General features: G+C 45.8%; 1 protein-coding gene across 1 annotated transcript in view; it reads left to right on the forward strand.

Moving 5' to 3' along the window:
* Positions 1 to 324: 324 nt before the first annotated feature.
* The window catches only part of LOC102987095 (integrin alpha-M), a 36,168-nt gene continuing 23,589 nt past the window's right edge, over positions 325 to 12,903 (forward strand). Inside the window, exons 1-5 of the mRNA XM_028498038.2 lie at positions 325 to 329; positions 2,152 to 2,226; positions 7,362 to 7,465; positions 7,771 to 7,841; positions 7,988 to 8,105. Of these exons, the coding sequence (XP_028353839.1) occupies positions 325 to 329; positions 2,152 to 2,226; positions 7,362 to 7,465; positions 7,771 to 7,841; positions 7,988 to 8,105 (373 nt within the window). The remainder of the gene's footprint in view (positions 330 to 2,151; positions 2,227 to 7,361; positions 7,466 to 7,770; positions 7,842 to 7,987; positions 8,106 to 12,903) is intronic.

Raw genomic sequence — 12,903 nt, forward strand, 5'->3', positions numbered from 1 at the left:
TTATTGGTGTTTTTCTTTTCTTTCTGATTATAAACGTCACTCTTTTTTTTTTTGTACAAAAAATTTAAGTACGCAAATATATATAGAAGAAAATTAAAATCACCCTGTGGCAGATTGAAGTTGATCACAAATTCTTTGACACACCTCCCACTGAGAGGTGAGACCTTTGTCCCCCTCTCTTAGAATGTGGTCAAGTTCTGTGACTGCTTGACCACTAGAATATAGTGGAAGTGACTCTGTGACAGTTTCCAGATCAACACCTTAAGAGACTGGGAACTTTCAATTCTTATCTCTTGGAATACTTGCTCCTGAAGTCTAACCACTATGCTGTGAGTAGCCCAAGCCACATAGAGAGGCTACATGGAGGTCCTCCAGCTGACAGCTCCAGCCGAGCTCCTGGCCTGCTGATGGCACCAACTTCCAGCCATGGGAGTGATCTGTTTTGCAAGTCCAGCCGAGCTGAGCCTTCAAGGACTCCAGCCCCGGTCACGATCTGACTGTAGCCATCTGAGATTCCCTAGTGAGAACTGCTGAGGCTAGACAATCCACAGCACCGTGACACAATGAGAAGTTGCTGTTTTAGGCTTGTGGTTGCCAAGGGAGAGGGGATATGGGGGAGGGATGAACTGGGAACTTGAGATTAGCAGATGCAAACTATTCTGTATATGTATAACTGAATTACTTTGTTGTACACCAGAAACGAACACACATTGTAAATCAACTACACTTCAATAAAATAAATTTTTTAAAAAGTCGCCGTTTTATTTGGAGTAGTTTGCTCTGCAGCAATAGAGTAGAACAGACCCATTGTCCTATGGTCCAGCGACAACCACTATTAACATTTTGGTTTTCCTACACACACATATTTTTAAACAGGTAATTTTAAAACAAAATGTTCAGAATTTTAATGGAATTTTTTTCAGAGCGCACACATTTCTTTGCTCTGGTTATGAAGAAAGCAGAACTAAGGGCAAGAGAAAATATGTTGGAGAGAGAATGAGAAATGATTGGCTTGAGGATCACATTAGCAGACACAAGTATGGTTTGGTGTTCTATGTAATTTCACGAAGATATGCTCCTGTGTCTTTGAAAACAGCTTGTGCAGGCATCTTTGACTGTACTTCTCAGATATTTCTTAGGATAAATTCTTGGAAGTGAAAATTCCAGGGCAAAAGAGTTTGAGGCTTTTTTTTTTTTTGGCTGCATTGTGTCTTCGTTGCTGCGCGCGGGCTTTCTCTGGTTGCAGCGAGCGAGGGCTACTCTTCCTTGCGGTGCGCGGGCTTCTCATTGCGGTGGCTTCTCTTGTTGCGGAGCACGGGCTCTAGCCCACGGGCTTCAGTAGTTGTGGCGTGCGGGCTTAGTGGCTCCTCAGCATGAGGGATCTTCCTGGACCAAGGCTCAAACCCGTGTCGCCTTCATTGTCAGGCGGCTTCTTAACCACTGCGCCACCAGCGAAGTCCTGAGGCTGTTATTTTTTTTTTTTTTTTTTTAAAGCAAAATAATATTAAAAAAGCACCGTGTAGAGGACTTCCCTGGTGGTGCAGTGGTTAAGAATGCGCCTGACAATGCAGGCAACACGGGTTCGAGTCCTGGCCCAGGAAGATCCCACATACTGCGGAGCCACTAAGCCCGGCGCCACAGCTACTGAAGTCTGCGCGCCTAGAGCCCGTGCTCCGCAACAAGAGAAGCCACCGCACTGAGAAGCCTGCGCGCCGCAACGAAGACCCAACGCAGCCAAAAATAAATACATAAAAAAATAAACTTATATTTAAAAAAAGCACCGGGTTTCTCTGTACCTGAGTTGACCTTACTCGTGACCACACAGGAGGATAGCTCTGGCTGACAGGTATTCCTGCTTCCCTGGGCAGGAGGGAGGGACATTTTGCAGAGGGTGCTTTCAGGGAGACACGTTCTGGGAGGCAGGTCATAAGTCTGTGCTTTGCTGTTCATAATGTTTCTAGAAGCAGGTGGGCAAACAAAGCCACCTACGGGTTAGCGACCCTGATGGTTTGGGCTGGGAGGCTGGGTAGAGGGGGCAGGTCTGGCAGGGCTGTGTGCTCACTGAGCCTCCGTCCTCTTCCTTTGAGTCTCTGACAGACTTCTGCCTCCCACTTCCCTTTTTCTGTCCTTGGCTTTGGTGGTTTCCTTGAGGTGGCTCAGTGGTGCCTGCAGCCTCACAGCTCCTGCTCTCTCCAGCTATGACTCACAGAGTCCTTCTACTAACAGGTGCGCCAGGAGTTGGGGGGCCCTCAGGGTGAGGGGGAGGGGAGTTTTTGGGTTTGTGAGTTTGTGGAGAGAAAGGGTACGGAATATTTAGGAGTTAGGCTGGGAGAGACAAAGGGCATTGGGGGAAGGTTAAGGGATTCAAGAAGCAGAGTAGAGCTAGACTGAGATGGGATGAGCAGAGAAGCTTGGATAAATGACTCAATTCATGGACTAGGCAAGGGGGTTTGGCTGGTCCCTCCTTCACAGAGGAGGAAACTGAGGCCCCGAGAGGTGAAATGACACGTCTAAGTGTGCACAGCAGGTCTTGGCTTCTCTTCTTGGAATGTTTCTTCTTGGATTCCACCTCACCTCTTCCTATTGGTCTCTTTTCCAAGGACGCAGGTGTAAATGTTTGTTGAATGACTGATCAAAATGATTCAAGTTTTTTCCCTTTGTGTCTGTGTTTTGTGGACTAAGAGCCAGAGAAGGGAAAGAAATGCGTGAAAGTTGCATAGGAAGGAAATTACCTAACTGAGTCTTTAGGAACTTGATTGTTGGGCAAATCAGTGGGGTGGGAACACAGGGTGGGGCTCAGAGAGGGGTTGAATGCACCTGTTGATGGAAATAATCAATAAACAAGAAAAGAGTTTTCTTTGGGCCAAACTGAGGACTATAGCCCAGGAGACAGCCTCTCAGAGAACTCTGAGGAACTGCTCCGGAGAAGCATGGTTTTCAGCATAGTTCTATATCTTGTCAGAACAAAGAACATCAAACAAGTCAGGGATACATTCCTTCAAGGTTAAAAACAAAACAAAACAAACAACAGGTCAGCATGTACACAGCCAGTCAGTATGGCCTTAGCACCTGGGAGTCTTATCATCAAAGGAATGAATAGCAGCGCTGGCATCCCAGGAAGGGAGGCATTTAATCTTTATTTTAACGTGGACGTTCTTTACTTCTGGACAATGCACCCTTTTCTTTAATTAATAAAATAGTTGTACGATGTATGTTTGATAGGCTACACACAGGCTGTTTTAGTTAGCATAAAATTCAAGCTAAATCATGTATAAGCCAGAATGACTTCCCCATAGCTCAATATGTGAACATTTCTTCCATTACACCCTGTTGGTGGTTCTTAGGCCAGGAGTCAGCAAACTGTCCTCTGTGGGCATAAGATGAGGGCTCCACCATGTGTTTTTGTACAACCTGGAGCCATAGGTCCCAGATGAACATTTATAATCGATTCATGACAGGGAACACTAACTTTGAATCATTTTGAACACTAACTTTGAATGGCGTGCAATGTTATTTCTCCTAAAGAATTCCACTAGTCTCATCAGTAAATTTGTATTACAAAAAAAATTGTACTCAATTATTATATTTTGAATTTCCTTCATGAAAAATGCGTAGACATGCATTTCCTCTTTTCTTATATAGGTACATACATAATAGACTCCATTTGCCTCTTGGTCCACAAAGCCTAAAATATTTACTATCTTGCCCTTTATAGAAAAAGTGTGGCGACCTCTGCTCCAGGCTGGGACCTGGGAGGCACCCATGTCCATGCTGGGTTAGGGTGAATCCCAACGGGAAGATGCTTGGGGCAGGAGGGCAGGCTGCTTTCTTTTATTTAAAAAAAAATACATTTATTTATTTTATTTCTGGCTGCGTTGGGTCTTCGTTGCTGCGAGCTTTCTCTAGCTGCGGCCAGCGGGGGATACTCTTTGTTGTGGTGCGCAGGCTTCTCATTGCGGTGGCTTCTCTTGTTGTGGAGCATGGGCTCTAGGCACGCGGGCTCAGTAGTTGTGGCATGTGGGTTCTAGAGCGCAGGCTCAGTAGTTGTGGCGCACGGGCTTAGTTGCTCCACGGCATGTGGGATCTTCCTGGGCCAGGGCTCAAACCCGTGTCCCCTGCATTGGCAGGTGGATTCTTAACCACTGCGCCACCAGGGAAGTCCCCAGGCTGCTTTCTTAACTGTCTCCTTCTGTCCTCCTGACTCCCACCCCCCTTGTTTTCCCTCCAGCCTTGGCCTTATGTCACGGGTTCAACCTGGACACGGAAAAAGCAATCATCTTCCAAAACAATGCAAGGGGCTTCGGGCAGAGCGTGGTCCAGCTTGAGGGATCCTGGTAAGGGCCACAGGGGGACTCCCTGCCCACACACTTTCCCTCCAAGGCTTAACATACCTGAAAAAAAAAATCACAATTTCCTTGATTTGTTTTTTTCTTAATTTATCAGAGTTCTAAATTCAAAAGATACAAAAGAGTGTGATAGAAAGTCTCTTCCTCACTCCCTTCCCCCAATTCCCTCCCTAGCAGGGTCCCTGTTGAATGGCTTCTCATGTGTTCTTTCAGAGAGATTCTACAGTGCATAGACCTCCACATCATCCTGCACACAATTTGTAGCACACATTATACTCAAACTACAGCCTGCTGCCTATTTTTGTAAATACATTTTATTGACACTTGGCTACCCCTACTCCCCACTTGTCATTTATTATTATTATTTTTATTATTTTCCAATACTTAAAAAAATTTTACTGGAGTATAGTTGATGCACAATGTTGCTTTAGTTTCAGATGTACAGCAAAGTGATTCAATTATACATATACATATATTCATTCTTTTTCAGATTCTCTTCCCATATAGGTTATTACAGAATATTGAGTAGAGTTCCCTGTGCTATACAGTAGGTCCTTGTTGGTTATCTGTTTTATATAGAGCAGTGTGTGTGTGTTAATCCCAAACTCCTAATTTATCTCTCCCCCTCACATTTCCCCTTTGGTAACCATAAGTTTGTTTTTGAAATCTGTGAGTCTGTTTCTGTCTTGTAAATAAGTTCATTTACATCATTTTTCTCTGTGTGACTTACTTCACTTAGTATGATAATCTCTAGTCATTTAATTTTTAGGGCAGATTTGGAGCTATAGTAGCAGAACAGAGAGGCTGGGACAGAGCCTCTATGGCCTGCAAAGCCTAAAATATTTACTTTTACAGAAATAATATTTATGGAAATTATGTTACTTTTCTAGAAGAAAGTTTGCTGGCCTCTGCTCTATACTGTCCTTTGCATTTTTTTTTAATTAATAAAGCTTGCTGATTTTACCAAATAAATGAAAAAAGAACTTACTTGTTCTTTTTTTTTTTTTTTTTTTTGTGGTACGCGGGGCCCTCACTGTTTTTTGGTCTCGGGAAACATGGATTATTTATTTATTTTTGCGGTACGCGGGCCTCTCACTGTTGTTGGCTCTCCCGTTGCGGAGTACAGGCTCCGGACGCGCAGGCTCAGCGGCCATGGCTCACGGGCCTAGCCGCTCCACGGCATGTGGGATCTTCCCGGACCGGGGCAAGAACCCGTGTCCCCTGCATCGGCAGGCGGACTCTCAACCACTGCGCCACCAGGGAAGCCCCTTACTTGTTCTTTTTAATGCTTACATCATATTCCATTATTTGGAAGTACTGTAATTTACATTTATATTACATTTAAATCTCTTTTTAAAATTTATTTGTTTATTTAGGCTGCTCTGGGTCTTACTTGTGGCACATGGGATTTTCGTTGCAGCATGTTTAGTTGTGGCATGCAGGATCTTTAGTTGCAGTATGTGGGATCTAGTTCCCCTGCCAGGGATTGAACCCAGGCCCCCTGGATTGGGAGCGTGGAGTCTTACCCACTGGACCACCAGGGAAGTCCCAAAATCTCTTCTTAATGGACATTAGATTGTTTCCAAACTTTTGCTATATGAACAATGTTGGCATTTTGTACATGTGCAAGTATATTTTGGAAGTAAATTCCTAGAACTAGGATTGCTGGATCCAAGGGTACATGTGCATATGTAATTTTAATAGATTTTTCCAAATTACCCTCTACGAGGGTGGCAACAATTTGCACTCACACCAGAAGTTTATGCAAACACCTACTTCCCCACCCGCTTGCCAACCCAAAGTGTTAGCAAACTTATGATCTTTGTAAATTGAACAGGTGAGAAACGGTATCTCAATTTAGTTTTAAATTGCATTTCTTTTTAAAAAAAAAAATTATTTATTTATGGCCGCGTGGGGTCTTCTCATTGCGGTGGCCTCTCTTGCTATGGAGCACGGGCTCTAGGCGTGTGGGCTTCCGTAGCTGTGGCTCGAAGCCTCTAGAGCGTAGGCTCAGTAGTTGTGGTGCACGGGCTTAGTTGCTCCGCGGCATGTGGGATCTTCCCAGGTCGAACCCACGTCTCCTGCATTGGCAGGTGGATTCTTAACCACTGTACCACCAGGGAAGCCCTGCATTTCTTTTTTAAGGAGAGATTTACTTCCTTTTTTGTGAACATGTTTTTCTTATCTGTTGCCCAGTTTTCTCTTGGTTTGTTTCTTTTTCCTTACTGGTTTGTGGGAGCTCTGCCCATACTGAGGAAAGTAGTCTGGGGTATGAGTTGCTCATCTCCCTCCCCTGGTTTATCGTTTGTTTTCTGACTTTGCTTTTGGTAGTTGATCAGATACAGAAATTTATTTAAAATGACTGTGGAGTTGAATGTATTCACTTTAAAATGACCTCTGGGTATTATGTCACTCTTAGAGAGGCCCGTCTCTCTCCAAGATGAAACATTTTCCCATTTTTGGATTGTACATGGATTAACTCGTTTAATGCTGATAATAACCTTGAGGTAGGTACTGCTATTATCCATATTTTAGAGATGAGAAAATTGAAGCACAATAAGGTAATTAATTGACTTGCCCCAGGTCACACAGGAAGTAAGGGTGGGACTAAATTTTAATTTCAGGCAGTAAAACTCCAAGGCCTCTATTCCTGTCCTCTATGCAATATTGCATCCCTGCCTGAATGGCGAAGTGATTCCAAGTTGGGAAGGTAGACTGTCTACCTTCACTGTTTGGCCTTCAGGATTTGGAAATTCTTGAATTTACTGAAATGACCCCTGGGAATTCAAATGACTGGATTACGAGAATATTCACAATAAACAATCAGCGGTCAAAAAAATTCTCATGTTTTTCTTTGCTGAATCTTCCTCCTATTTCTGGGAGTTGGGGAATCCCTGTGAGGTTGGCTCCCCCACTTTTATTTTGGGTGGCGGGACTTCCATGGTCTCCTTCTCTCCCCAGATGTCCTAGCGTTCTCCTGTCCCTGTGGTGAGCTGTTCCCACCTCTCCCCCCAGGCTGGTGGTTGGAGCCCCCCAGGAGATAAAGGCTGCTGACCAGACGGGCGGCCTCTACCAGTGCGACTGCAGCGTGGGCAAGTGTGAACCCATCCCCCTGCAGGGTGAGTCATTGCCCCTCGCTGGGACCTAGGGCTAGGGTTCCACCTCTGCACACACCTGGACTTGCCAGACGTTGCCTTTGTCTTGGGATCTGTGATGGGGGCCCAGGGAGCCAGCTCCCTGGCCTCTGAGCTGTATGCAGGCACCCTTGGACACCCCTCTGTGTCCCTTTCCATGACCTACGTGCCTCCTTGAACCCCTCACACCTCCATGTCTCCCTGGTTGAGGTTCCTGTCCATCCCCTGTCCAGTTCTTATATAGTCCCGTCCATCCCCGAGGGTGACCATGTATATATCTGTCCCCTCAGTCCCCCCGGAGGCTGTGAACATGTCCCTGGGCCTGTCTCTGGCGTTCGCCACCAAACCTTTCCGGCTGCTGGTGAGTTGCCTTGGGTCATGGGAGTGTCCCAAGGGAAGGAGTTGGGGCCCTAAGACTGCTGGGGCTGGGGTCTTGTTGGGTGGAGGTGCTGGGGTGAAAGGACAGGAAGCAGGGACAGCCCCTCCCACCTGTCCCCTGCCCCCTAGGCATGTGGACCCACCGTGCACCAAATCTGCAAGGGGAACACCTATGTGAACGGCTTCTGCTTCCTGTTTGTATCCAATCTACTGCAGCAACCCAGAAGGCTCCCAGAGGCCCTCAGAGGTGGGTGCAGACGAGCAGCGTGAGACTGGAGGGAGCTGGCAGGACTGGGCTGAGGGGCTCATAGTCTGGGGGTTTATTTAAAAGTCTTGGTGCAGAGGCGTGAGGGAACTGGGTTCCAATGCAGAGAGGGGCTCTGGAGAGGTGCTAGGATCTTGCGCTTTGAGGAAAGTCCTGATATAGCCACCCATCTTTGTGAGACAATGTCTCAACCACTGTCCTTAGAGTTAGTGCCTGACCGTAGCCTTTGAGGCTCTAGCTGGTGTGGCCCCCGTCCACCTCTCCAGCTTCTTTCCCAACCCTTCTACCTTAGTCACTGTGCTCCAGCTGCCTTTCTTCTCCAAGAACCACACCAAGCTGTCCCTGCCTCAGGGGCTTTGTACTTACTATTCCTTCAGCCTGGCATGCTCTTTTCCCAGATCTCAGCTGACAACCTATTACTCTCATCTCAGCTCAAATGTTAACTCTTCAGAGAGACCTTCCCTGAGTGGCTCTTCTAATCATTTCCACCATCACTTCTTACCACATTGCCCTGCTTTGCCCTCTTCATACCTATATATCCATATTTTACTTATTTCTTAAATGTCCTTTCTTCTGGGATGTAGGCTCTGTGATAGCCAGAGATTTTGTTGAGCTTGTTCACTTGCTGCTTGACAAATTGCCTCTGAACTTAGCAGCCAAAAACAAGAAACATTAATTATCTTACAGTTTCTGTGAATCAGGAATCTGGACACAGCCTAGTTGGGTATCTTTGTCTCATGGTTTCTCATGAGCTTGAAGTTGTCAAACCAGGGGTGTGGTCTCATCTGAAGGCTTGACTAGGGGAAGATCCACATCCAAGCTCACTTATAAGAGGGTTGGACTGAGGGCCTCAGTCCACACTGGCTGCTGGCTCCTGCTTCCCTCACTTGCTTGTCCCATGGGCTTCCCCACAGAACAGCTCACAATATGGCAGCTGGCTGCCCTCAGGGTGAGTGAACAAGGCAGTGAGAGAGCAAGAGAGAGTAAGAACCTAAGATGGAAGTCACAGTCTTTTATAATCTAATCTCAGAAGAGTTCTGCCATATTGTATTATTTGGGAGTGTGTCAAAAAGTCCAGCTCACAGGGAGAATGTAGAGAGAAGGGAACCCTCCTACACTGTTGGTGGGAATGTAACTTGGTACAGCTACTATGGAGAACAGTATGGAGGTTCCTTAAAAAACTAAAAATAGAGCTACCATATGATTCAGCAATCCCACTTCTGGGCATGTATCTGGAAAAGACAAAAACCCTAATTCAAAAAGACACATGGACCCTAGTGTTCATAGCAGCACTATTTATAATAGCCAAGACATGCAAGCAACCTAAGTGTCCACCAACAGAAGAATGGATAAAGAAGATGTGATATATATATATATATGTACACACACACACACACACACACACACACATAAACAGAAACAACAGAATACTACTCAACCACAGAAAAGAATGAAATAATGTTATTTGCTGCAACATGGATGGACCTAGAGAATATCACACTAAGTGACGTAAGTCAGAGAAAGACAAATATTACATGGTATTACTTATATGTGGAATCTGAGAAACAATATAAATGAACCTATATGCAAAACAAAAACAGACTCACAGACATAGAAAACAAATTTATGGTTACCAAAAAGGAAAGGGAAGTGGGAGGGATAAATTAGGAGTCTGGGATTAACAGATACACACTATTACATATAAAATAGATAAGCAACAAGGAGTCACTGTATAACACAGCGGAAAACATTCAATATCTTGTAATAACCTAAAATGGAAAATAATCTGAAAAGTATACTTGAATCACTTTACTGTACACCTGAAACTAACACAATATTGTCAATCAACTATACTTCAGTAAAAATAAATAAATAAAAACTCCAGCTCACAATCAAGATGAGGAGATTACGCAAGGGTGTTACTATCAGGAGGTGAGACTCTTGGGGGCCATCTTGGTGGCTCCTTACCCTTGTTCCCCAAACATCTGTTGATTGAAAGAGAGTGAGTGAATGAATGTTTTTATCCAGCTGATTTCTTTCTTTTTTTTTTTTTTTGTGGCTGTGTTGGGTCTTCGTTGCTGCATGTGAGCTTTCTCTAGTCGCGGCGAGCGGGGGCTACTCTCGTTGCAGTGCGCGGGCTTCTCAGTGCCGTGGCTTCTCTTGCTGCAGAGCATGGGCTGTGGTTGTTGAAGCATGCAGGCTCAGTATCTGTGGCACGTGGGTTCCAGGGCGCACGGGCTTCAGTAGTTGTTGCACGCGGGCTCAGTAGTGGTGGCACATGAGCTTAGTTGCTCTGTGGCATGTGGGATCTTCCTGGACCAGGGCTCGAACCCGTGTCCCCTGCACTGGCCGGAGGATTCTTAACCACTGTGCCACCAGGGAAGTCCCATATCCAGCTGATTTCTGACACTGATTTCTTCAACTGCTTGGTCATCTTTTTGCTTGTTTCCAAGTTGCTTCTGGAACCAAGGGCAGATATGTCTTCCTTTTACAGTTTTTTTTTTTTTTTTCTCAAGCTCCTTTGTACTCCGCTCTCAACCAATAACCTTCCCTCCTCTTCACAGAATAAACCAAGGCTGCCAGGTGTAAACTCCCTCCACGTCCTCCTTCTCCTTGTCCAGACTTCCTCGATGGAACCACTCTTGGCAGCATCTCACTGGTTTTAGAGGAAGACCTGTCCTTTCCATGAGTAATTCTTCCATCTGGGCTTTTGAGGCTCTCTCGCATCACCAACTCTGAGGTTCACATCTTTAATCACTTGCTCTCTCCAGGAACCTAAATCCCGCCCCCTCCTTTGAATGTAAACCTGCTCATGCTACCCATAACTTAAAAACAATCAACCACTCAAACTGATAGCAATGAAAATAACCTTCCCGCCCCCGCCCCCATCTCCTCTCCATCTTCTGCCTTCTCTCCTTCCCTTCATCACCAACCCTCTTGGAAGGGATCTCTCTCCTTGCCTCCATTGCCCCCATGCTGTGATCCTTCGGCCTTTGACATCTGGCTCCTGCCCACCCATCATATAGACCTTGCTGTTGCCAGTGGCATCTGTGACCCTCTAAAGGCCAAATCTCTATTCTGTCCTCATGTTCTCTGACTTTTCCGATGTGACCTGCAGATCACCTCTTCCTTCCCCCAGCACCTTGGCTTCAGACATCTCTCCTCTCCTCTCTTCTCTTTCTCTTGCTTGTGCCCCTACTGAGGGCTTCTACGAAGCTCCAGCTCCAAGCTGTCTTCCTCTGCCTCCGCTGCCCACCTAAGGGCACCTGATTACAGCTTCTGTTCTTGCCCATGTGCTCTTCGTGTCTGACTGCATCCAATTTTGTGGCTTCAGCTCCCACCCCCACGTTTCTGTCTTCAGTCCTCACTCTTAAGCGTTCCAGACTCTTCTTTTTGAAAACATTTTCATTTCCTTAAAAATAGATAAAACATGCACTTGGTTCAAAGTTCAAAACGCACTAAGGGATATACTATAAAAACCTCTCTTTCTTGGGTCTCTGAGGCTCCTCTTTCCTTCCTGAGAGGCAGCTACTGTTACCAGCGTCTCACGGCTTCTTCTGGAGGTACTCCACGTATCAATATTTATTGACATAGGCGTCTGTACACTTCACTTTGTGCCACAAAAGGTAGCGTGCTCTACACACTGGATTGTACCTTGATTCTTCCCACTTAGTGTACCTTTGAGAGTTTCAAGAAAATTTCTGGCTTATCTTCCCTGTCTATTTTCTGTATAAATGTTAGTATCTGCTTGTCTATTTTTTAAAAAGCCAATACTTTTTCTGGGTAATTTTATCTTTTTTTTTCACTGATGATACAGTAAAATTGATCTTTTTTTCCCTTGTAGTGTACAATTCCATTAATTTTAAGATATGCTTAGACTTGTGTAAACAGCAACATGAACAGGATACGAAAGAATTCTTTTACCTCCTTCCTAAAAAATCCTTTGTGCTATCTCTTTCTACACTGGACCCTTGAAAAACGGCCAGTTTAAACTGCGCGGGTCCACCTATATGTGGATTTTTTTTTTCCCACTAAATTCGTGCTACAGTACTACCGGATCTGAGGTTGGTTGAACCCGCAGATGCAGAATTGTGGATATGGAATTGCGGATACGAAGGGCAGACTGTGAAGTTATACACGGATTTTTAACTGCATGGAGGGTGGGGGCCCCTCATCCTTGCGTTGCTCAGGGGTCAACTGTATTTAGAAAGGGACTAATTATAAAGGTGTGGCAGGGTCTAAAGAAGCTACAAGGGATGGTCCAGAAACCCAGGGTGAACAACAGTGGAGCTGTCGCCACCCTAGGCTGATGGGACAAGGAGAGGCAGAAGTCCCCAGAATCTGGAAGGACAGGGAGTCATGGGGAGTGGGCCTCCTTGAGAGGAGCACCGATCTGTTGAGGGACACGGTTGGCCCAAAGCAGCCTTGCAGGAAGGGAGCTGAGGGAAATACTCTGATCTCACCCTCTTCCCTCCCTCCAGTCTCCTGTTGAGGCTCCCATTTGGGCAAACACAGCTAGAAGCCAGAGGTTGAAAGAGCCCTGTTGACATGTCCCATGTGGGCTGAGCTCCGGGCAAAGTGGGGAATGGTAGAAAGTGGATTTGGGGCTGGGGCAGAAAGGGGGGTTGGAGGGAGGATATCCAGCATACGTTTATTCCATCTTTTTTTTTTTTTTTTTTTTTTTTTTTTTGCGGTACACGGGCCTCTCACCGTTGTGGCCTCTCCCGTTGCGGAGCACAGGCTCCGGACGCGCAGGCTCAGCGGCCATGGCTCACGGGCC

The sequence above is a fragment of the Physeter macrocephalus genome, chromosome 14 (genome assembly GCF_002837175.3).
Source record: "Physeter macrocephalus isolate SW-GA chromosome 14, ASM283717v5, whole genome shotgun sequence".
Classification (NCBI taxonomy): Eukaryota; Metazoa; Chordata; class Mammalia; order Artiodactyla; family Physeteridae; genus Physeter; species Physeter macrocephalus.